This window comes from Cornus florida, unplaced genomic scaffold (assembly GCF_030987335.1).
Source record: "Cornus florida cultivar Cherokee Brave unplaced genomic scaffold, ASM3098733v1 CherokeeBrave_3.0.0_Hap2_Chr06, whole genome shotgun sequence".
NCBI classification, from domain to species: Eukaryota; Viridiplantae; Streptophyta; class Magnoliopsida; order Cornales; family Cornaceae; genus Cornus; species Cornus florida.
Window position 1 is genome coordinate 22,463,885 of NW_026775576.1, and position 26,801 is coordinate 22,490,685.

Below are 26,801 nucleotides of genomic sequence, written 5' to 3' on the forward strand. Positions count from 1 at the left end.
AAAAGACAAAAATCAGAAAAGACCAAAAAAAAAAAAAAACCAATTATTTGCTCGAGGCAAGTCGAGGTTGCAAACTGACAAGTCTTCAAGAGCTGCAATCTAACAAGTCTTCAGAGGTTGCAATATAATAAGTCTTCAGAGGCTATTGAAATTGATGTCAAACCCTATAACATTTGTGATATATATAAACAACAAAATACCTTCTATTTGTACTATGATTTATATAATTCAATTCAAATTGGAAAGGGATTTCAAAATACCTCCTATTTGTACTGGGATTTGTATAATTCAATTCAAATTGGAAAGGGATTTTAAAAGACTAAGTTAGATACTTCAAGTTCCACTTGAAATAAGAGACAAGTCCGACCAAACGTGGGACTCGAAGTGAGGGCAATTTTTAGACACTAAAATTTTAATGGACTTTTGTTTTGACATTTAATTGAATTATTTAATTGGCCCAAACTTGGTCCACTTAAAATTTTTAATTAGCCCAGTTTAGGTGATTAAATAAAAAGATAATTATTCCTAATAAAATATATTTGGAATAATTATGGACAATTATCACAATATATCGATAATTATCACAATATAACCGGCCCGACCCACTTATGATTTTGTCTTTATTAGGAGAGGACGCGTGTCATCTACCTATTAATCCAAGAAGCTTATAAATAGAGGCATGGAGGAAGAAGGAAGGGGTCTAGAAATTGAAAGACTTAGAATTCCAAGGGTCCAAAAATTTAGAGATTCAGAAATCCAGAGGGCTAGAAATCCCAGAGAGAAATACAGAAGTTCTGTCAATACTCATCCCCAACATCCAAACCTAAAGGCGAAGAGCAACATGCACATCAAATCGTGCCGTTTTTCATCAGAACTCCACAGTGATCAACAACAAGCACATCAAATTGTGTTATTCTTCATCAGAATTCCACGGTAATCAACAATAAACACATCCAAAGTCGTACCGTTCTTCACCAACTTCAACAAATTCTCTCTGAAGGGGAAGAACAACAAGCACATCCAAAGTAATGCCGTTCTTCCTCAAATTCAACAAAGGACAATAAACACATTAAAATCGTGCCGTTCTTTCTCCGTAATTCAACAAGTTTGACGAATCACCACACAATACTGTCCGAGATTAAGCTTCGTCAGCCCTTGATCAGAAATCATCGGCGATCTTCTTCAACTACAAATACTTGAAGAAGATTGTCAACAATTCGATTCAAGATCAAGCTCCAAAAGCCCTTGAATCCAACCAACAATGGAGATCGAATCAGAGGATATTTTCTTTCTTTTGTAAATAATATTTCAGAGGATTGTACTCAAATTTTCACAAATTAATAAATTACTATTTGCCCCTCTTTTTTTCTTTTATTTGCAGATACGAAATTTGTGTGCACAACACAAAACATATATGCATGAGTTGGTACTGATGTGAATGGTAACTATTCAATGTGTATTGTTTGAGATTAGGAAAGTAGGAAACGTAAATATTGTAATCATAGAGATACTAATATGAGAAAGAAAAGCTGGGTATGTTACAAAAGAACAAATCAAATAAGGAATCTGGCCCTTGGAGAAAAAAGGGGAAATCTTACTTTCGCGAACCAGTAATTTGTTTAAGTTCCTCCATCTGCATCTTTTTATAGAAGGAGTCCTTTCCCTGAATATGGTGTAAGCTTTTTGAAAATAAAAACAAGGTTTCGGATACAATGGCTTCTTGAGGGTATTATCATTATTTTACTTGCCCTGAATTTATAATTATTAATTTATTCAACTGAAGTGGGGGTATTATCGTCATTTTAAGTCTCCAGGGGCCTATTTGCACAAAATTGATAATATATTTGGGTTTTATGTTATGGAGGGACCTTTTTACACTATATCGATAGTAGAGGAGAGTTTTTTACACTTAACTCTTATTTTTATATATATTGCTAGTAATAATAAATTTTTTTTTTTTACACCAATAATAATAATAATAATATCCATGTGTGTGCTTGTTGTCGAGATAAAATAATAATAATAATAATAATAATAATAATAATAATAATCCTATTAAATGTTTTATAGGAACAAAACAAAACATTAAATTTTTTTTTTGCTAATAAATTGCGAAAAACACAAATTGGGAAGGGAAAAAAAAAAAAAAAAAAAAAACCAACAAATAACGGGTGGGATCGAATTGGTTTTTCACCCGCAATTTATAGCCAGGATAAGCAGATTTGGATGCTCTCCGATACCTAAGCTCCACTTCCAAGTCTCCCCACTCTTCCTAAAATTCTCTCTCTATATATACACATACACAACGATTAAGGGAAATCAGCTGTCTGAATTCTACCATGAAGAGGGAATCAACCAAAGAGGGTATAACTCCAAGCTAGGTTAAGTATCTTTATATTGATTTATGTTGGGTTTTTTTGAGGGGTTTCATTACATATTTTTGGGAAACATTACGAGATTTCATTGCTTATATGAGTTCGTTATACCTTGAATTAAGATTTTGGATTGTGCAAAATTTAGGGTTTATTGATTTTTTTTTAACCATTGTTGATTTCTGACCAGGTCGTTTAATCATGGTTCGCTCTGTAAAACTGCACACGCACATACATGCGTTTGTATGCTATTAATTTGCTAAACTGTCATTGAATAACTAAGGCTTATGTTGGTGGATTGAAACAAGTATATGCTTGGAGCTTAGCCCATGGACTAAGTTCAGGATTTGATTTAGATTACCAAATATGAAAAAAAAGAAGAAAGGACTATAAGATAGAGAATGTGGTCTGAAGGCGTATGGTTTTGTTTTCATGATTTCTTTACTTTTCCTTGAACAGCTTCTGTATGGTAGAGTAAGAAGTTTTCATGTCTGGGATTTCATATTTAGACCCTAAATTGATAATTGTTCTAATGGGCGTCACTTTTTAGGGTTTGAATTAGATTACCAAGAATGAAAATAAATGACTTTATGTAGAGAATGTGGTCTGATGGCAGATGACTTTGTTTTCTTTCCTTGAACAGCGTCTGTATGCTACAAGTGGTTTGAAGATCTTTAGACTAAGAAGATTTCATGTCTGGGATTTCATATTTAGACCCTAAATTGCTAATTATTCTAATGGGTGTCACAGTGCATTTTAGGGTTTGATTTAGATCACCAAGAATTAAAAGAAATGACTTTTAAGACAGGGAGAATGTGGTCTGCAGGCTGGTCACTTTGTTTTCATGATTGCTTTTCTTGAACTGCTTTTGTATGCTACAAGAGTGGTATGAAGATCTTTAGAGTAAGAAGATTTCATGTCTGGGATTTCATATTAAGACCCTAAATTGCTAATTGTTCTAATTGGTGTCACGGCCCTTTTGTTTGATGTTCTTTTTGGTTGTAATAGGATTGAACTAATTTTATTTATGCTGTTACAATTATTTTTTTGTGTATTGCTTACTTCGATTGGTATTCTTGATACAATTTAAGTTTGATGTCCTTTACAATGCATGTGTTGCACTTTTATTCTATTTAATAGATACTGACAGTATTGGCATGCATTACATTCTTTGTTGTGACTTGTTATCAATGGGGCTTTATCATTTTTGCTCTTGTGTTTTTAGGTTGATCAACATTTATTTTTTAGTAAACAAATGAATGTATGTATTCCTCTTGTATTTCCTTGTAAATTATATCCTTGGATTTTTGGTTTGCCATTACCATTGAAAATCTTATGGCATTAATATTAGTTTCATGTTCATTCATACAATTTCAAAAGTTATTATTTTTTTTGGTAAATGAATGAATTAAATAGATAGAAAAAAGAGAAATACAAGGGCAACTGCCCAAGGAAAGCCCACACAACAAGCAGCCTACATAAGGAAAAGACAACCCTAACAAAAAGAAGGGCTAAAGCCCTACACAGGGACAACACAACAGCCCTTAGCTAGCAACACAATAATGCACCAGTAGGGACACGCCATCACCAACAGCAGCTACAGAGGAGAAAAACAGAGGAACCATCCTTCAAATACTAAGACGAGTTGAAGACTGAGCTTGGCAAGCTCCAGGAAGCAGCAGTAGATCTATTTACTGTGTTGTCCCTCATCTTGGAAGAAAGAAAGTGGCAATGAATGACTTCAAAGATGGTTTTCCAAACAGCAACTGAAGTAGAGTGATTTCACCTGAAGATACGGTTGTTTCTTTCCCTCCAAATATAGCATAAACAACTGGCTAAACACAGCTTGAAAGTGCAAAATGTGATGGACTTACGTTTCTAGATTACAGAAGCCCACTCGACTGAAGCTGGTCAATCATAATGACCAATATAAATTTAAAAGTGTGCTGGTAATTGGTAAATCTTCCAAAAAGATGCAGAAAATGTGCAACCGGGAAAGAGGTGGGAGTGAGACTTAGCATTGGATATGCAAAGAGAGCTTATGTTAGGATGATAAAGAAAACCAAGACAATAGCCATCCGTAGTATGGAGTTTCTAACCAATTTCCATCTTTAAAACAAAAAGAATGAGAAGGCGAATTTTTATGAAACCAAATAAGATGTGACCAAGGAACTAAAGGAGAAGTAGAGGCAATAGAACTAAGAGTGTGCTTAAAATTGAATTGAACTAAGAGTCTCAGGTGGGAGTATTAATGGATTGGCATTGTTGAGAATTTTGAAGGGATGGGATAAGGGTGAAGAAGCTAGAGTGGACTCGCCATTGGTTGTGATGAATCAAGGCAATGACTTTGGCTTGATCCCCCCGCACGAAGTTAGATATAATTGAGCAATCAATCTTCTCATCCAAAGGACCTATTGGAAGCCAACATTCATGCTATTGCAAAATGTCTTTACCATGGCCAACTCGGTGGCGAATAAAGGACGAACAAGACCTATAAGGTTGAGCAAACGTCTCCAATTCAATGAGGATTGTTGAGGGACTTTAAGAGACCAGAAAATTTTAGATTTAAACAAATTATCATGGACCCAGTCAAGTCAACGGGACTACATCATCTTTGTATAAATTCCATATATGTCTCACTACAGAAACTGTATTCCACATGTCCAAATTTGGTTGTCCGAGTCTCTAAGATATCCTTGATCTTTAGGTTTGCAAACTTGATTCCTAGCCACTCTTGCTCTTGTGCTTTTAAGATCAACGCATGTCCAGCGGAATGCTCTGAGCCAAGGTTTGAAAAATTGGTTGAGTATTGGCGACTTGGCCGAGTCAAAATGGAATAGGCTCGTTGAGATACCGAGTGTGGTTGATATCTCGGTGTTAGTAAAAATTGCACATGACTCGACGAAGAAGAAGTTGTCGTTTGCCTTCTTGCTGACGTCGGAAAACCTTGTTGGAGTGGTCGACTTGAGGCGAAAAACGTTTAAGCTAGAGTTTCGTACTAGCGGCGACAAGGCTCAAGAAGGCTCCATTAATTTTTACGAGACGTGCTGATTGCCCAGATATGATCGTAGTCTTTGGGCATTACATTTAAGCCCTTCAACGTTCTAATTTTGAAAGAAAATTAAAATATCTTCCCTCATTGTTTCTGTTAGCATATATGATGGCCACGATTTCTGTTATCTGTTTGCATATATGATAACCACGATTTATGGAATAACTTACCATAATAGCTGAGATTTGATTGTGCTATAGAATATGCCATAAAATATGTTTTAGAATATGCTGTGATTTGATTTATATTTGATTTAGTTTCTTTTCTTGTAATATGAACATGTGCTCTTTTTACCTATAAATACTAGAGCTGTGAATGAGTGATTCATCTCATTCAAGCTTTTACACAATTCTCTCATTTATTTTCTTTTTATATTTCTACTTGGTATCAAAGCCAACACCTTTCCACACCTTTCAGCAGCTTTGCTACTTGTGCGATAGCCACCCTAGGCTGTTTGTGACATCGTGTGATGTTGCCTACACATGTTTTTCTGTGTTGCTGTTTTGTGATCGAAAACAGGTGTTTTTAAATTTTATAATTTCTTTTTTACTCTTCTAGGGTTGGGTAAATTAGGATAGTTGGTCTCCAACACCTAGAAGGCCTTCGGTAAAAAAAATTTAGTCTACAAAGAGGTTCCAGATATTAAGAAGGAGGCTGTCTGGCTATATGTAAGCAGATAGTGCTCCTTAAAAAAAGTATGTCTTTGGATTTTTCAGGAATGGTCTGAGGTAACATTGTTATTGTTTATGGTCTGAGGAGACCATTTGATTTATCAACAGAATTTGTGGTGTTTTTGGAGTTTTTTATTGTCGTGTGACATATTATGGCAGATTCAAGTTTTTCGACTGTTAATTCTCTTGGCTCAAGTTCTGTGGGTGGTGGTGCCATTTTTTCCACCAACTCATTAGAAAATCCAGGACTTCAAATCACCACAGTGAAGTTGGATGGTTCCAACTTTTTGATTTGGGCACAGTCTGCCAAGATGTTCATTGGTGGCAAAGGCAATATTGGCTATATTACTGGTTTTGAGAAAGAGCCAGCTGAGTTGAGAAGGCATATCCACAGTGGTTTGTAGATAATGCTATGGTTATGTCTTGGCTAGTCAATTCAATGCAAACAAACATAGATGTTGGCTATATGTTTTTGAAGACTACTAAGCAGATTTAGGATTCAGTTCAACGCACTTATTCTCAGAGGCAGAATAATGTATGAATTTTCCAGCTGGGGCGAGATATCACCAAGGTTTCTCAGGGTGACTTGACAGTTTCAGGTTACATCGCCAAGCTTCGTGCTATTTGGGAGGAGATGTCATATTATGAATCCTTTCACTCTTGGAAGAATCCAGATGATGCAGTTTTATATGCAGGGATTGTGGAGAAGAATCGAGTGTTTCAGTTTCTTATTGGGTTGAACGACGAGTTTGAGTATGCTTGTGTTCATTTATTGGGCTTATCTTCATTCCCCACTCTTGAGGATGTATACTCCTATGTGTTGACAGATGAGAGCCATTGGACTCATCCATTAGGTGTTGTTTCTGTTGATCATTCTGCTATAGCAGTTCGGGTTCCCAACCTTTTAGGAACTGCACCATCCCAGTCAGTTCAGAGCTCTATCACTGGTCCTCTTCTGGGAACGACAATGTGGACAGTGTGACCATTGTGGAAAAATTGGTCACATCAAATCTCGTTGTTATGCTCTACATGTACGCCCACCGCAATAGAAACAATAGTCTCGACCCTCTGCACATTCTATTACACAACCAGTCTCGTTGTCAACTCCTGACAACTCTGCCTCTACATCTTCTGCCACAGTTACCTTGACTCAAGCTGATTTGGACAAGTTCAAACAATTCTTCAACCAAATGGAGGCATCATCTCAGCCAACCTCCACTTATGCCCACTTAAGTACTATTGTGTCTGCACATAGCGTATCTACATCTTCGACACCATGGATCATTGATTCTGGTGCTTCAGACAGTATGACTGGTATGTCCTCATTCTTCCAATCTTATAGTATCTGCTTTGGCCATCACAAGGTACGCCTTACGGATGGCTCTCCATCTTCCATTGCTGGGAAGGGTCACATATCAGTTACTCCATTAAATTTGTCAAATACACTTCATGTTCCACAATTGACTACAAATCTTATTTCTGTTAGTAGTGTTACCAAACAATTAAATTGTAGTGTAACATTCTTTCCCTCTAATCGTATTTTTCAGGATTTGGTGTCGAAACGGATGATTAGTAGGCGTGAAGTGGGCGGTTTATACCTGTTGAATGCTCCTTTGTCACCTCAAGCACATTCAGCTTCATTTCTAATTTTGTTTCATCTAATAAAGCCCAGCTTATGCGTTGGCACATGTGTTTAAGGCGTATTTCTTTCGGTTGTTTAAAACATTTATTTCTTTTCTTATTTTGTAACGTGGCAGTGTCGGATTTATCGTTCATTTAGATGTGTGGGGTCCTTGCCCAGTTACTTCTAGTCTTGGATTTCGATATTTCACGTTGTTCATTGATGATCATAGTTGTGTTACATGGGTTTATCTTATAAAAACCAAAAATGAGGTGTACACCATTTTAAAATTTTTTATAACAACGGTTCAGACTCAATATGGTCATACCATTAAAAATATTCAAATTTGACCAGGGTACGGAGTACACTTAGGGAGGTACAACGGTTATGTACAGAATTTGGGATTGAGCATCAGATGGCCAATGTTAAAGCTCCTCAACAGAATGGCTATTTTGAGAGAAAGAATCGCCACATCCTTGATTTAGCCAGAGCAATCTGCATTGGCATGAATGTTGCCCAGTCATTTTGGGGGAGATGCAATTCGTGCAGCTATTTACATCAATAATAGGACTCCTTCTAGGGTTCTTAACTTTGCAGCCCCACTCTCAATCTTACATCCCAATTCATATCTTTTTTTGATTCCTTAGTGAGTCTTTGGGTTTGTGTGCTTTGTTCAGCAGTTGGGGCAGACTCGTACAAAGCTTAACCCCAAGGCTTTGAAGTGTGTGTTTTTGGGTTATTCTCACTCTCAAAAAGGTTATAGGTGTTACCATCCTCCCAGTTGTCGGCGGTTTATTTTCATGGATGTTTCTTTCTTTGAGCATACACCATACTATAGTGGTTTAGTTGGTTCTCGAAGTAAATGGTTCCCATTGAATATAATGGATTATCACCTTCTTATGTCTTCAACTCCTCTACCGTTACCTGTTTCGTCTTTTATGATTCCTCCTCATGATACCCCTCCAACAGGGGGAATTGTTCCTTTTCCACAGGTTTATAGTCAAAGACAACAGGTACAAGCTTCTACTCCCATGATTGACTGCCCTGGCACCAGCTCCGCCTTCTCAAGTTATTGTTTCGCTTGATGATCGCCCCATTGCTCTTCGAAAGGGTAAACATTCTTGTACGTACCCTATTTTTAATTTTGTTTCTGATTGAGCTCTCTCACCCTCCTATTGAAGTTTTCTTGTTTCTGTTGCCTTGGTTCCTTTTCCTTCTAGTGTTGCAGATGCACTAGCACAACCTTAATGGTGTGATGCTATGATAGAAGAACTACAAGCACTTGAGAAAAATCAGACTTGGAACATGGTTTCGCTTCCTATTGGACGAAAGGCTGTGGGTTGTCTTTGGGTGTTTATAGTTAAGCATAATCTAGATGGGTCAGTTGTTTGTTACAAGGCTTGGTTGGTTGCCAAGGGTTATGCTAACTTATAGCATAGATTATTAGGAGACTTTTGCCCCTGTTGCCAAGATGAATACCATCCATGTATTATTTTCCGTTGCTGCGATTCGATCTTGGCCTCTATTTCAGTTAGATGTCAAGAATGCCTTTCTTAATAGTGATTTGCAGGAGGAGGTGTCCATGGTTCCTCCTCCGGGCTTTCGTTCTCCTGCTCACTCTGGTATGGTATGTCGTCTTCGTCGTTCTCTGTATGGCCTCAAGCAGTCTCCTCGAACTTGGTCTGATCGCTTTGGCACTGCCATGCTCAAGTTTGGTTTCCATCAAAGTGCAGCTGACCATACCTTATTTTTACGTCATTCAGGCGATAAGACAGTTGCTCTTATTGTGCATGTCGATGATATTGTTCTTATCGGAGATGATACTACCGGAATTGCTGAGGTTAAGAGCTATCTTAACCGTCAGTTTGAGATTAAGGATCTTGGTCCCCTACAGTACTTCTCGGGTATTGAGGTGGCTCCCTCCAAGGCTAGCATTTTCATCTCTTAATGTAAGTATGTTCTTGACTTGCTTTCTGCTTCTAGTTAGCTTTGCGCTCATCCTGCTGATACTTCGATTGAGCAGAATCATCGGTTGGCTGATTCTGAAGGGGAGTTGCTGTCAGATGTTGGTCAGTATCAGCGACTTGTGGGGAAGCTCATCTATTTATCCATGACTTGACCTGAAACTGCTTATGCCGTGAGTGTCGTGAGTCAATTCATGCACTCTCTTCGTACCCCTCACCTTGATGCAGCTATTTGGATCCTTCGCCACTTCAAAGGGTGTCCGGCCATGGTATTTTGTTTGCCAATCATGGTCACTTACGTGTTGAGGCTTGGACAGATGCTGATTATGCAGGATCAGTTTCAGATAGGAAGTCAACTTCGGGTTATTGTACCACTATTGGTGGTAACTTGGTTACTTGGCGCAGTAAGAAGCAAGATGTTGTCTCTCGATCTAGTGCAGAGGCAGAGTATAGGGCTATGACTATTGGGGTATGTGAGTTGCTATGACTGAAAACCTTGATGACAGACTTGTGCCTTCAAGTGTCGCTCCATTCTCACTCTACTGCGACAACAAGTTTGCCATTAGCATTGCGGCAAATCCTATTTAGCATGACAGGACTAAGCATATAGAGGTGGACCGTCACTTCATTCGAGAAAAGATCATCTCTGGTCAAATTTGCACTCCATTTGTCACAAGCTCTTAGCAGTTTGCTAACATTCTTACAAAGGGCTTCAGCAAGATTGTGTTTGAGAATGTATTATCCAAGTTGGGTATTTCATATATCCACGCACCAACTTGAGGGGGAATGTTAGCATACATGATAGCCACGATTTATGGAATGACTTACCATAATAGCAGAGATTTGATTATGCTATAGAATATGGCATAGAATATACTTTAGAATATGATGTGATTTTATTTAGATTTGATTTAGTTTTCTTTCTTGTAATATAAGCATGTGCTCTTTTTACCTATAAATACTAGAGCTGTGAATGAGCGATTCATCTCATTCAAGCCTTCACACAATTCTCTCATTTTTCTTCTTTTTATATTTCTACTGTTTCATAATTACAAAAAAACTTAATTACATTGTGTAAATATAGAATTCCTAATTGAACTAAAAATAATAATTCACATTTGCTATCCTCTTATTATATTATTAATTTTATGTTATAAATTTGTATTTATTTAAGGTTTAAGTTCATTTTTACTCATTAATTTATTATTAAACATAAATTATTAAGCATTTAATAGCACCAATGACTTAGAATTCATGTATTGGCTGTTACTTATAGTAAATGATATTAAGAAATGTAACAAAAATCACTAAAATTTAAATTAAAAGAAACTTGTATTTATTGTACTATGTTGTAAAAGATAGCCCGACCCGCTGCTTCAATGGCTCAATAGGAAAGACGACCAGCTCCACAACTTTGAGTGCCATATCTTCCAAAACCGAGTTGTGTACCGTTCGGTTTGCAACCCCTACTACATCTGCCTTTACGATATTTACTATATTTCATATGTTTAGGATATAGCACATCCCCCCTTTTTAAACTATATGAAATCCACACTTTGACACCTGAGATTCCGTAACGAGTAGATACTTCTGCAGGAGCATTGCATACTCTAGTAAATTTGGGGCCCTATGTGTGAGGTTAAAAGAAATTCATGACCATGAAGTTTGGTATTTCTATTCTATGTTCTATTTAGGCCTTCCTTTTCTTGTTCTCCTGCTATTGGAAATTGTTCTTTTCCATTTATTCTGAAGGTATCTTTCTTGAGAAATGATTCTTTTCCATTTATTGTGGAGATACGCCTTCACTCTCTTTCTCTTGTACAATGTTTCTTTCCTTTAATGCAAGTTCTTTTCATTTAGAGGCATATACAAAGTTACTAAATTATTGTGGTATGTATTAATGAGTTATTTAGTAAGATATTGAAAAAGGTAATTAAACAACAAAAAAATGAGAGTAGTGTCAAAAAATGAATTTGGTTCTATGTTGGGAAGGTCAACTGTGAGTTCAAAGACGTGATTAAGATCTTTAATGCAAGGTTGGTAAAATTGCGATTCTGGGTCTTAGAATTGCACACCCCAGCCCCCAAAATCGATTCAAATCGCAACAAAATCACGGAATTCTAGAATTGTGGAATCGCACGATTCTGCTAGTAACTTAGTATGTTACTTAGTGGGTCTTCATGATCTACCCTTTGACCTACGTTCTATATTTGGACTTTGGAGTGGTACTTTTATACATTTTTTGTGTTTTGGAATTATTCTTGCTATGTTTTAGAGATACAATTGTTTAAGAAGTTAAATTAAATTGTTTTTTACTAGTTTGGTAGAATCTTACGATTCTCAATCCGATTCTACGAAGCCCCCAACGATCCTATGTAGAATGCTGATCCTTACAACCTAGCTCAAGAGGACTTACACAAGTTTATAGGCTGAAAAAGGCAATATATTGTCTCAAAGAATCTCACAATGGAGTGGTTTGATAAATTCAATCAGGTGGCATCAGCAAATGGATTGAAGAGCATTCATTTTTTGTCAAACTGGTTCCGATGAAACTGTAGTCTTTGTGGTCAGATGATATTGTGGTTATGGAAGTGATGTTGATGGCATTAGAAACTTGAAGATTTGCTTGAGTAAGCACTTCCACATGAGGGATTTGGGAAAACTAGGTTATTATCTACGTATTGAAATAGCTGGATCAAGGAAAGATATTTCTCTTTCTCAAAGGAATATGCAAGGGATCATTGGATCTTCTTGCTGATACAGGGATGTTTGGTGCCAACTCTTTTGTGACACCATAATGGATTTTAGTACCAAGCTTAGCATAGACTAGGGTGAAGCTTGTGAGGTTCCTGGATAATATAGAAAACTTGTGGCTAAAGTTGAATATTTGACTGTAACTGGGCTAGAGATTGTTTTGCAGTTGGAGTAACGAGTCAAGGTATGCAGACTGATGCTGTGTCTCATCTCGAGATACTTCAATAGAGCTCTGCATAATGAATTAGTGTTCAAATTATCTGACAACCTTAATATGCCTTCACAGATAATTGACTGGACAGGTGGTGTACTTGGCAAAGTAAGAAGCAGTGTAGTGGATCGGTTAAGTGCAGAAGTTGAATACACGGCAATGGCTCATGCAGCATGTGAAATGTTCTGCATAAGATCACTGTTAGAGGAAATGGGGGATTCAAATAGAAAGCCTTTGAAGATGTTGGTGGCTATGCACACTGCTAGTAACCCAGTATTTCATCACTCATGTATACACGAAGTATATTGAGATTGATTACCAAATTTTGAGTGATATGGTTATAAAAGAAACATATTACAACTTTTTGTAACAGGCTGCGTATGATTGAGTGGGAGTGCTAGGAATATATATAATTTTAATCTACTGGGTATTGTTAAGAGGCACTTCATCTACTGGGTATTATTAAGAGGCACTTATATACCTTCTTACTCTCTTTCCTGTGATTATATGTACTCGTATAGGAGTCAGCCCACTTGGCTTAGCGGACTGACATTCACTCATACATTTCTATCTCCCTCTTTCTCTCTCATAATGATTAATGATAGCGGTATCAGCCTCTTACTTCTCAAAGAGAAGTCAGGGGTTCAAGTCTCAAAAGAGACAAGTGTATGTGAGTACCAATTAGGAAAAAAAAAAAAGAAGATAGTGTGGTCATAGAGCACTGATTGGGTTAAAAAACTTTCAAGTTGGCTGACAAGGCCAAGTGCACTTGACAATACAGAATTCTGCAAATCAAGAGTATCATGTGAAATATATATATATATATATATATATATATATATATATTAGAATAATTATAAGGCAATATTAATTTGGATGAGTGGCAGTATGTAGTAACCAAAAATTCTCTCTATTTCTGGAAAGATTTTTTACAGTTCAAACAATTTTTTAATCTCTTTTCCCTCTATTTTTCTACTATTTATAGAGATTCACAAGTCTTCTAGAACCTTCCTCTTTCATCCTCCATGCTGGGCTGATCCCTTGGGCTTTTCTTTGGATATGGATTCATTTCCTCCCCTTTGATATTGGTCCTGGAGATCATATTAGTGAGGATTGGGCCCGTTGGGTTGTCATCCAACCAGGCCAGTAGCTCTCTCCGGATCCGGCTTTCAGTGGATTACTCTTGTCAATGATTCTCCAGAACTTGATGCACTGCAAGCCAGCTAGTTGGCGTCTTCTCTAGGCAACTGGGTGAATTTGATTTGATCAAAGCCTTTTGCTTCCTGCATAACAGCAAAACGATAGGCCTCCGTTGTTCTGTCTTTCATGTTGTACTCCCCAGTCACCTGTCTCACAACCGAGAGTCGCTGAAAGCGTTCAAGTTTTTGACCTTCAATTCTTTAGCAAGTCTCATCCCTGCTAACAATGCTTCATACTCTGCCTCATTATTGGTTGCTTTGAATTCAAGTCTAATCGCTTGACACAACGTCGTAGCCTCAGGGGTCTGTAGCTTGATTCCTACACCTGCTCCCATCTGGTTAGATGATCCATCCAGGAAGAGTTTCCATGACTGATTCTCGAGGACCTCCTCCTCATCTTCTATATCACATTCCAGCCACTGCCTGGCCCTTTATGGCTGTTCGGGGTTCATATGTTATATCAAATGAGCTCAATTCAATCGCCCATTTTGTCAATCTTCCTGACAGGTCTGGCTTGTGTAGGATGACCTTTATCGGAAAGGTGGTAAGAATAACAATGGGATGAGATTCAAAATAATGTCTGAACTTCCTCGTAGCATTCACCAATGATAAGATCACCCGTTCGGCCTTCGAGTATCTTTTCTCTGGATCAGTCATCGTTTTACTTGCATAGAATACCGGATACTGCTTTCTTTCTTCATCTAGAATCAGAACAACGCTTGTTGCTATGCTTGACACTCTGAGGTACAAAAAGAGTTTCTCGCCTTGCTTTGGGGCAAACAGGATTGGTGGGTTCTGCATATACTTTGGATAGGCTTTGTTTAGATTGGTGAAGTCAATACAGACTCTCCATTTCCCATTTTTCTTCTGGATAACCACCACGTTTGAAAGCCAAGACGGATATTGAACTTCCCTGATGAATCTTGCCTCGAGCAATCTGTCAACCTCATCAGCTATGATTTGATTGCGTTCTGGTGCAAACCTCCTTTGCTTTTGCCTTACAGGTTTGATGTTCAGATAAACGTTGAGGGAGTGACAGGACACAAAAGGATTGACACCTGGCATATCCAAGTGACTCCAAGTAAACACATCTGCATTCCTGGTCAGAAACTTAACCATCAATTGCTTCTCTTCCGTGGTGAGCCTGGATCCTATTTTCGTCGTTCTTTTCGGTATTAGAGGGTCGACCTGCACATCCTCGAGCGGTTCTTCAGTAAGTACTAAAAGCTCTACCTCCTCCCTAACTTCCTTGGGTGGAGGTTCCTGTAATTGCTATCTTGGGCTTGCAGAACGAGCGATCGCCTTGCCCTTCTCGCTGGCCTTGAGAGTCACCGAATAACATTCCTTCGCTACAACTTGATCACCATCAATGTCGATCACTTCGTTCGCGTTCAGACTTAGGCACCTCATAACTTAGTGCAAGGTCAATGGGACTCCTTAAACTCGATGGATCCACTCTCTTCCCATCAAGAGGTTATAGGATGGGTGGATGTCTACAACAATAAAGCTTTCCATTAACTCTCTTTTTGTAGCAATCACAGGCAATTGAACAACTCCAATTGGCTCCACTCGTTTCCCATCAAACCCTAGCAATGGATTTCCTGTGGTCCTGAGCTTCTTTTGAATCAATCCCCAGCTGTTCAAACGCCACCTTTGTCATGATGTTTGCGTTGCTCCTTGGGTCAACCAGGACCCTTCGAAACAAACAATCTGTGACCAACAGGCTTATGACCAATGGATCCTCATGCGGAGTTTGAATCTGCAAGAGGTCAGATCTGTCAAATCTTATTTGAGCTAAACTCTTTTCTTGTTGCACTGTGTTGACACTGCTCACCCTCTTCAGCGTGCTAGCTTGCCGAAGGCGTGTTCGGCGTAATTCCTCAGATTCCTCCGATGCCTCGGGCCATGGATTGCATCTATAATCCAGACTGGTTGAGCGTTATGATAGTTCGGCTTCTGGTTTCTTTTTACCTGCTCTGCAGGGCAGTTTTGCTCTGTTGTCGGTCCTTGGACATTGCTGGCGAACTCCCCCTTTGCTATCAGCATTTCTACTTGCCTTCTCAAATTTCTACATTCATTGGTCAAATGTCCGAAATCACTGTGGAATGCACAATGCTTGGACTGATCCCTCTGTTCAAGCGGTTGTCTAATTAGCTGAGGCGGACGGAACATGTTCTTAGTCTCTTGATTCAGCTTTGCCAGAGTGGTCCTGAGCGGAGTCACTAGATCTTCCTCCCTTGGCCTTTTCCCTGCTTTCCAAAGGATCGGATCTCTTGGTTGTGGCGGCATAGACGGCCTCAGATTCACCTTCACCTTAGATCTTTCTCCCACCGCTATCATTGTTGCTTTTCTTGAATTGGCCGCTTCCTCCTCCTTCTCCTCCAGACAAACAAAACCTTCGGACCTCTCATTCAGCTCGTCCATAGTTTTTGGTATATTCACCACCAAATTCGTATAGAACGGAGTCCCTTAGTTCATAGCAAGCTTGAATGCCTGCACTGGTGTGGAGGGGTGACATTCAATCACCATGCTCTTCTCGAGATTGAACCGAGTGAGGAAGGCTTGGAGGCGCTCTCCCTCCTGCTGTTTCATGGTAAACAAGCAAGATATGTCCCTGGCCAGACGTTGTTACCGTAGTACTGACTTATGAATTTATCACAGAGATCTCTGAAGCTATCCACCGATCCTCTCTGCAAATGCTAGAACCAGTTCAGTGCAGGTCCAGTGAGGCTCGTAGGGAAGACCTTGCACATCAGTGCGTCATCCCTTGTGTTTAAGGCCATCTTCAACTGGATATGGTAAGCATGTTCAACCAAATCCTTCGTTCCGTCAAACAAAGTGAAAACCGACATGGAGAACTTCCTTGGATTCGGAGCATTCAAGATCTCATCCGTGAACGGCGAGTCAGCAGTCCGAGCCGATGTGTGGAGGGCTTCATTATCTTTTGGAAGCACTTTCTGTTCAACCTGCGTTTTACCTGCATTTCTATGGTCACAATTGATCATCGGTGACTGATACATTGTGTCGAATGATCTGTCCGCAGTTGATTCCCTCCACCATAACGGATCGGTTTCGTGTCGAACTCCATCTCCCACCTATACCTTTCAGGATTCGGATCCACATGAACAGATCCTTCTCGATCTGCCTGTTGGTAGATATTCGGCAGCACTACCTCTGGCCTGATTCCTTCACGATGTGGATCCGAATATGCAGATCCTTCTTGATCTATCCGACGGTTGTCATTTGATAGCATCGCCCTCTTGTCTACCGGAGGCAGTGGTCGTGGAATTGGCGGAACATCCTGTCGTTCCATTCCAGCTCTCAGTTCCGCATTTTCTCGCCTCAAGATCTCAATCATGTTCATCAGTTCATCGAGTTTTGACTGCTGCTCATTCTCTTGCTGGTGAGAACTTTCCCCTTCGATCATAGTTCCTGAACGGAGCGGAGTCAGTCAATTCTCAAAATCAACTTATCCTAACTTTCTTTGCTTCAAATTGATCAGATCTAGCTTCGGTGCGTTCGGATCTTCTTTTTCACCAATAAAATCTGTCTTCTCACCAATCGGATCTGGTTCTTCTCCAATCAGATCTGGCTTTTTGCTGACTAGATCTGACCGTCCTCCGGTCGGATCTGGTTCTTTTCCGATCAAATCTGAATCTCCTCCGATCAGATCCGATTCTCCTCAGATTAGATATGAATCAACTCCGATTAGATCTGAATCTCCTCAGATTTGACCTGAATCAACTCCGATCGGACCTGAATCTCCTGAAATTCAACCAGTTCGCATCAACATACACAAGAATTGATTGAATCGCTATTGTAGTAACCGAAAATTCTCTCTATTTCTGGAAAGATATTTTACAGTTCAAACAAATTTTCAACCTCTTTTCCCTCTATTTTTCTACTATTTATAGAGATTCACAAGTCTTCTAGAACCTTCCTCTTTCATCCTCCATGCTGGGCCGATCCCTTGGGCTTTTCTTTGGATATGGATTCATTTCCTCCCCTTTGATATTGGGCCTGGAGATCATCTTAGTGAGGAATGGGCCCGCTGGGCTGTCATCCGATTGTGCCAGTAGCTCTCTCCGGATCCGGCTTTCAGTGGGGTGGGTTGCACCCGGCCGAACTCATTTTTGGTATCTTCACACTATGATGAGATGTTGGAATATGGGATGAATATATTTCTAGGATGCTAGAGGAGGACAATCGAGAACAAGATGACAAAAAGATATGTAAGATGACTGAACCATGTGCCCTGAAGATGAGCAAGTAAGCCTATGAGAAAGATTCACCTGGTTCAAATCAAGTGAGCTATAAGGAAAAGGAGGGAAAGAGAGGAGTAGAATGCAGGTCGGGCAGGAGCATAAAATGATAGCTTATTGTCACGGACACAGAGACATGTTCCAAGCGTCCCATGTCTGGTGTGCATTGAGTGGCCCTAAGCTTCTTAAATGGGTTTGGGAATTCCCACAAGTCACTGGTCCTTTTGGGTGTGGAACCTGCCCATCATAACATTATGCTTTAATGGAAAATACGGCCCTGCCCTAGATAAAGCAGCTTGGTGAAAGGATTCACGTAGCCAATCCCAAGTATTTGGGACTTGATGCCTTGTGAATAGAGTCTGAAATGAACGAGTATTCTCATTCCTAACTAATAGAAAATGAGCTTTTGATAATTCAGAAGCATGCATTGGTGGTGCTATTTCTGAAATGTATAATTTTTGAAGCACAAATTTGGAAAGAAGTATGGAAATTAAAAAATTATGAACAAAACCCAAACTCAGTTCACATTTGCTCTGGAAGATTGTTATTTTGCTTTTGGCGCATGGCAGCAGGCTTACTCCGCTCTAAAGCTTCTAATAATTATATTTTTTATTAGAATGTGAAATATTTATAACTATTTCAATTGTAAAATGTCTTCATAATCTTATTTGTGTGTCCTTTTAGCCAGACAAGATTCCTCGAACTATTTATTGCGAGTGATATGTGTGTGTTTTAACATCTTGTTATTGAGCAGGTCAAAGAGGCAATGCGACCAGACCCTTTCACCAGGGACAGATGCTGGATGCAAAAGTGGGATTAGAGAGACAAGGCAACAAAAAAATGAGACTCCAGTCCCATGAGCAAGACATGGAAATTAGTTGTGAGGACAAACCTTTGCCATTGACTTTTGAAGGTCTTGAGCGGAAATTCCGGGGTGAAATTATGAAACTGATGAAGGAACAGTGTGATGCAGAAGATTTAGAAAATGCTAGGCACAGAGAGGTCGGTGCGTGGTATAATAATTGCTTTTCCTTGAATAACACCTGTCATTTTTTCCATGACTGGTTATGATGAAAATTTGCTCTCTTAAAATGGTTAAAATACTTTCCGACAGGATGGACATGGTTTGGAAATAAAAATGTTACACATTTTCTCCTTCTGTCCCCTTCTTTTCCTCCTTCCCTTCCATAGAAATAGATGACAAGAAAAGTAGTGAGAAACACAATTTCAAAGTGAGCTGATCTTCCAATTCCCGAATTTTCTAACGTTTTTTTACTTCTGTTTTTCAGAAAATAAATAATATTAAAACCCGATATGGGCAGAAACTATCGTCACTCCAGGACAAACAAGCCAATCATAGCCAGGATGAAATTGTGAAGCTGATGAAGGAACAGTGTGATGCAGAAGATGCAGAAAATGCTAGGCACAGGGAGGTCGGTGCATAGTATAATTATTGCTTTTCCTTGACTAACACCTGTCATTTTCTTATTCATGAATTGTTTATGATGAAAATTTGCTCTCTTAAAATGGTTAAAATACTTTCCAGCAGGATGGACATGGTTTGGAAATAAAAATTCATAACACATTTTCTCCTTTTGTCCCCTTGTTTTCCTCCTCCTTCCCTTCCATAGAAATAGGTGACAAAAAAGGAGTAGTGAGAAACACAATTTCAAGGTGAGCTGATCTTCCAATACCCGAATTTTCTAACTTGTTTTTACTTATGTTTTTCAGAAAATAAATGAGATTAATACCCTATATCGGGAGAAACTACCATCGCACCGAACCAAACAAGCCAATCGTAGAGAAGAGTTGCTGCACAAGGAATTGCAGACACAGCAACACCAATATCAGCAAGCTGAAATGGACCACCACCTGACCAACACGGCCCAGTGGGACCCTTATGATTATGGTGGGGCTGCAGTGGCAGAAGCACAAGCGCATAAAGCGTATTCCGATGATCTTTGCAACAATACTGGTCCCTGTGCTTGCTATCAGACATTTGAGTGAAACCCTATCCCTTGGTCAGACATTTTACTGATCTCATCTTTTGCTTTAGTTGATGTTCATGGACTAGATATGCAGCAGTCAACTGAATATGAACCATCAATTTCAAAACTGGCTGTAAATGGCCATAATATATAGTTCCTCGCATTTTTAGGTCCAGAATGAACCCCCTTTCTTTTGCCTAGTCTATTATTTTCGTGTTGAAGTTGCAAATCTTTTCAACCCATGAGACGGAATTGGTTCAGTGTCAAGATCAGATATTTCTAAACATTAGATTCTTTGGTGTATGATGCGATTCTAAATCTTCTTGTGGTGGCATACTGGCATGTAATTTAATGAGTCATGACAATACATATATATATATATATATATATATTTCATAGTTACACAGATTTATATATATATTTGTATATATATATATGTGTATGTGTGTGTGTTTGTATATATAATTATAATCATAAATCTTATGGTGGCATGTCTTACTGTATTTCACGAGTTGAGTCTTGTGACGCCTTTAATTTCCCCAAAAAAATTCAAAAGTAATGAGGGGAGATATTTACATGATGTTCTATTTGGTTTTATATGTAGCACTGACAGTTGGTGCGTGCGTAGACTTCATTTTGTGGAAGAGTTGAATGATTTTACCTTTGCATTGAGAGAGAGTTGGAACTTACCCAATCATATGTTCTCAAGTGCATATACGGTTGAACTGAAAAGGATTACTGAAGTTTAAAGGCAATTTATAAACAGAGTAATTTATATGTTTTTTTGTTAGAATTTGAGAGCTAAACTCCAATTTTCTCATATTGTACTGGTGAAAGCTTCATTGCTCTATTGGTACCAAGATTGTTAAGAACCAGTCTGATTTCACCGATTGCCAGACAAATATTGATAGCAAAACAGCACAAGTTGGTAATATAAGTAATGCCATGCCCAAATAATGCACAACTATGATGTCCTTACTTCCGAGTGAAAGCACCAACATGTAATGCAACAAAGAAACTCACCCCATGGTGCTATGTCAGTGTAGAATCACTCAGTGCAACAACATTTACCACATTTACAGCATGCAAAAGCCTAAGAATAAAATATTTACCACCACTCCCAAGGGGGTGAAAAGAAGCATTTGAAAAATAAAATGCAAAATCAATGATAAAATGTAGACCAAAAAAGACGACTTCGTCCATACATGACAAATATTTGCAGGAACGGATCAATATATCAACTATGTTGGGGTCCCAATCCAAGTGTGAACCAATTTGTACTCCCTCAACATATGATACAATACCACAAACATAAAGACTACAATGATCATTTTCAAAAAAATCAATTAAGAACTTTAAAATAACAATACCAATGAGCCAGTGACCTAGCAGTATCAGCCTCTTACTTTTCAAAGGGAGGTCAGGGGTTCAAGCACAATACCATGCAGTATGCAAAAGAGGAACATCATGGAGATTATTATAATCATTCCAACAGCATACCCACTAATATAAGTTACTTTGTTACCACAAAATGGAATTGGAAAGATAATTGACAATCCAATCGTGAAAATACGAAGGTGGTAGATGTGTATCCTTAGAGAGTAGGGCAAAATAAAACACAAGAACGATGACAATCAGAAGAAATGTTTCTAAAAAAGATTCATATAATTTCTTCTTATGATACACGAAACAAGGTCAATAGTACAATTACCCAACACAACCCTATGAATTATTGCAACAACTAGTAATACAGTACAAAAACATCAACGGGTTCACTACAAAAGACATCCAAAATTGTGACATTTTATGCCTCCATTACAAAGAAAATTTGTGGAGGAGCAAACAGAATTACCAAAATTCGGAAGAACCTGATGTACATTTGCCAGCACAACGAATTTCCAAGTGGCTGACAGAAACAGTGAATCTGGCTGCTAATTTCTCGTCAAATACAATTTTCATATCAACCAATATTACCATGGCCTCCACCAAGAAAACTAGTTAGTGTGAGGTTCAATGCCTTCATTTCTTCCTAGGATTGCACTTAACTCTTACCATCCTTCGATTAGACTTATAACCAGTGCCCAACAAGAAACTCCCTCCAGCACTGAAATCTAAACTTCCAGATGCCAAAACGGAGATGGACTCTGTGGATTAGCTTGATTCTGTTGACCACCAAATTGAAAAGGAAGTGTTGCTGATGGGGTTGATGAACCAAACATGAGGCCAGATGGAGGTGAGACAGGTGTGGATGCTTGTACAGGGTCCTCAGCCATGCTGTCCTCCATGTTCATCTGATCGCTATTACCTGAGCCGGCTGTGAAGACCGAACTATTGTTTGGGAGAAGGATGTCAAAGAAGAGGTATTAGAAGTAGCTGTAGTGAAAGAGAGAATAGAACCCAACGATGCACCAGTAAATGATCCAAATACCATTGAGGGAGCATTGTCTGGCAGCAACAGAAGCTGGGGATGCTCCAAAGGAGAACCCAGTTGATGGAGAAGGAGAATTAAATAGAGAACTGCTAGATGATGCCCTGAAGATGGGAGACTTGATGGGCTGCCAATTGGAACCAAACAAGCTAGGTGTAGCACCACTACTAGAGCTGGCCTCGGAAGATGTAGCTGCAGAGCTCAGACCAAAACTACTGCCTGAACTGAACAGTTTAGCAGCAGAAAGATGAACTGAATAGAGTGTAGACACTAAAATTTAGTGGGCTTTGGTTTTAACGAATGGACCCATTAAATATAGGCCTAATGTTTAAATAAATTATTTTACCAGGCTTAGTCCACTTAAATTATTTAATTAGCCCAGCCCAGCTAATTAAATGAATCGATAATTATTCCTAATAAAATATATTTTGAATAATTATCTTTAGGCCCGGCCCAGTTATAGTTTTTTTCCTTATCAGGAGATGACACGTGTCATCATCCTATTAATCCAAGAAGCCTATAAATAGAGGCTTGGAGGAAGAAAAAGGGGGAGGATTCAGAATTCAGAAGTCTACAAATTCAGACACAAATTCAGAATTCAGAAGTTCAGAGACTCAGAAATCCAGAGACTCAGAATTCAGACATAAATTCAGAATCGAAACCCAAAAGCGAAGAACATCAAGCACATCCAACAACGTGCCGTTCTTCATCAAATTCCACAGTGATTCAAGAACAAGCTCGTGCAGCCCTTGGATCCAATCAACCAAAAACAAGGAGATCGAATCAGAGGACCATTTTTTTTTTGTAAAAGATATTACAAAGGACTGTACTCCACATTCATAAATTAATAAAATTCTATTTGCTCCATATTTTGTTTCTATTGCAGACTTACAAAATTTGTGTGTACAAATTTGTGGCACGCCCGGTGGGACCACCTTTGCCTCTCATTTCTTTCTCCTACCATCAAGTTTCTTCTCTATCAGATTCTATGGCTCCCCCTAAGATTCAGACAGACAAGAAAGCCCAAAAGAACATCGCTATTGCAAAGGTCGATGCTAAAGCCACCATGAAAAGTGGCACGAAGACCAAATTAAGTGATGGAAGTACCTTGACGGACCCTGTGACACGTAGCAAGTCCCAGGCGATGGCGTCATTCAAACTTCAGCAAGATGTGGTGAAAACTAATCCTGCAACACCGGCGAATGTGAAAACTCAACATGTCAAAAACCTTGACATTGTTCCAGAGGAGGCTCCACCACCAGATTCACTTCGTTCTATCTATGATGCTCACTCTAGTGTCGATTCACCCCCAGAGTCACCACGTTAGACTTCGGAGCAATCAATCACTTCAAGGAACGTGGATTCTCAAGGCCTATCATACTCAGATGTGGTTGCTACTATGATGACTGGAGCTGCTACGGTGGAGGAACAACTAGCAACTATGGCTCATTCCATTGAGAACCTCACAAAGACTATTGAAGAAAAGGACTTGCAAATCGCTACACTAATGAATAAATTGGAAGTTCAGACCTTCGGTGAAACACCAATGCCATCCGGGAATCGTGCAGCTTTCACATCACCACCGTCTGGGAAACCTACATCTTCCACAGCAATACTAACGGAGAATCCTAATTCTACAGCACAAGGTACTCACAGGGAGAATCCCAAACAGACGCCGGTGACAGAACAAGCGACCAGTCAAAACCAGACGCCGGTGACAGAACAAGCGACCAGTCAAAATCAGACGCCGGGGATAGAACAGGCGACTGGTCAAACCAATCATACCTCTTCTTCAGTCTCTTCATTATCTGTCGAACAATTGCAAGATATGATAACGAATACAATCCGAGCTCAATATGGTGGTGTCTCACAGAGCACTCTCATGTACTCAAAGCCCTATACAAGGAGAATCGACAGTATGAGAATGCATGTAGGATACCAACCTCCGAAGATTCAGCAATTTGACGGAAAAGGTAACCCCAAGCAACACATTGCCCATTTTGTCGAGACTTGTAACAATGCCGGAACAGAGGGGGACTTACTAGTCAAACAGTTTGTCCGGTCCCTTAAAGGAAACGCGTTCGAGTGGTACACTGACCTAAAGTCAGAATCAATTGATAGTTGGGACCAGATGGAACGAGAATTCTTGAACAAGTTCTATAGCCCTCGTCGTACTGTTAGTATGATAGAGTTGACTAACACGAAGCAATGGAAGGATGAGCCCTCAGTCTTGACTGCAAGGACCGTTTGTCAGAAGTATCTGCTGTGGAGATGTGTATGCAGGGAATGCATTGGGGCTTGCTCTGCATTCTGTAAGGCATAAAACCTCGCACATTTGAGGAATTGGCTACGCGTGCCCATGACATGGAGATCAGTATGAAATCCCATGACGGCAAAAGTCCCGTGACTATAGAACCACGCAAAGATAAGAAGGACTGGAAGAAGGGCGACAAGTCATCAAAAAATGCGGCTAAAGATTCAATGGCTATCTCAACCACCCCAATCAAGATATCTGTTAAAGATGACAAGAAGGATGATAAAAAGCCTCGCCAGTTTCAAGAGAGGGAGAGACAGCGTCCTACGCTAAAGGAGTTAGAGAAGAAAGAATACCCCTTCCCCGATTCCGATGTTCCTGGCATCTTGGAATGTTTACTTGAAAGTAAAGTTATAAAACTCCCTGAATGCAAACGTCCTCCAGAGATGGGACGTATCAACGATCCAAAATACTGCAAATATCATCGCATTATCAGTCATCCAATTGAGAAGTGTTTTATCTTCAAGGAGGTGGTGATGAATCTGGCAAAACAAGGAAAAATCTTGTTGGATATAGACGAAGTTGTAACTTCAAATCATACTACTGCTACTTTGACAACCTCTGTCATGGGGAGTGCTCGTTTTCAACCTTTAACTTCGGAGGTATCTTGCACAACTATCCAGTTTGGTTCCTTGGAACCAATCCCAATCTATATTGGCCAAGGGAGTGTACGTGACATTTCAACATTTGGAAGGGTTTTTCCTCAGGATGATGAAGAAGGATGGACTCTGGTGACAAGAAAGAAACCACGGAAGCAACAAGCTGATATTTTTCAGACTAATTATTCTGACAGAGGGCAAAGGAAGAAGAAACCCCAATATCACCATAAACAGTCTGGCCATAACAGAAAATGGGTCAAGAAGACACAGTCAACTAAACACACCTCTATAAGCAAAAAGAGTCAGAAGCCTATTACTTTGCAAGAGTTCTTTCCAAAAGGATACCTAAATGACGAAGTTGAAACAACTTACATGGTTTCAACTAAGAAAACAAGCCTTAATGATGAGAAGAACGAGGATCAAGATGAAGTCCAGACTGTAGAGAACCATAATACAGCCATCATTGAAAAATCTGATGATGATGAAGTGGTCAGAGGTACGTTTGAGTCATGTTGTGCACCAATTGTTTTCACGAACGAGGATCTTCAGTTGGGTTCGAAGCCGCACAATTGTCCTCTCTTCGTCTCCGGTTACATAAAAGAACGAAGAGTTACTCGTATTCTTGTTGATGGTGGTTCGGCGGTGAATCTAATGCCAAAATTTACGATGAAAAATCTTGGCATCACAATTGACGAGTTATCGCGTAGCCGTCTTATTATTCAAGGTTTTAACCAAGGAGGACAGAGAGCTATCGGCATGATTCGGGCAAAGCTAACTATTGGCGAGCTCCAAGCAGAAACCTTATTCCATGTGATTGATGCAAAGACGTCCTACAATTTGTTGTTGGGAAGGCCTTGGATACATAGTAATGGCGTCATTCCATCGACTCTTCATCAGTGCTTCAAATTCTACAAAAATGGCGTACAAACGGTTGTGGCGGATCATAAGCCATTTACAGAGGCAGAATCTCATTTTGCCGATGCCAAGTTCTATATCGATCATGATACACCTTCGGAAGAGCCCATCCCAAGCCTTCCGTTTACACAAGAGATTCAATCTACAAAAGCAAAAGAAGCATTAAGTGATCCACTAGACGTTTCAGTGACAGACATTGTAAAGGTAGCTAAAACGCGAGGGGTCTCGATAAAAGCACATCGGACGAAACCTATTTTAAAGTATGTTCCCATATCTCAGCGACAAGAAGGGCAGGCACCTGTTATCGAGATAATTGAAACTAAGGAATTTCGATTAAAGATGTCACAAACCAAGGAAAAAGAAGATATGCAAAAGCTTAAAGGAGAGTTAACTCTTCCTCTCCCTAAGATTCAGAAGTCTTCGCCTTCCAAGTCTCCGTTAAAAGGGTTCG

At 39.3% G+C, this 26,801-nt stretch overlaps 1 protein-coding gene across 1 annotated transcript; it reads left to right on the forward strand.

Moving 5' to 3' along the window:
- Positions 1-2,178: 2,178 nt before the first annotated feature.
- Positions 2,179-20,496, forward strand: LOC132311183 (uncharacterized). The gene is made up of 4 exons (XM_059808966.1): positions 2,179-2,364; positions 18,861-19,108; positions 19,396-19,539; positions 19,838-20,496. Exons 1-4 carry the CDS (start codon positions 2,340-2,342, stop codon positions 20,111-20,113), a joined length of 693 nt encoding a protein of 230 aa, XP_059664949.1. The 5' UTR covers positions 2,179-2,339; the 3' UTR covers positions 20,114-20,496.
- Positions 20,497-26,801: the final 6,305 nt, after the last annotated feature.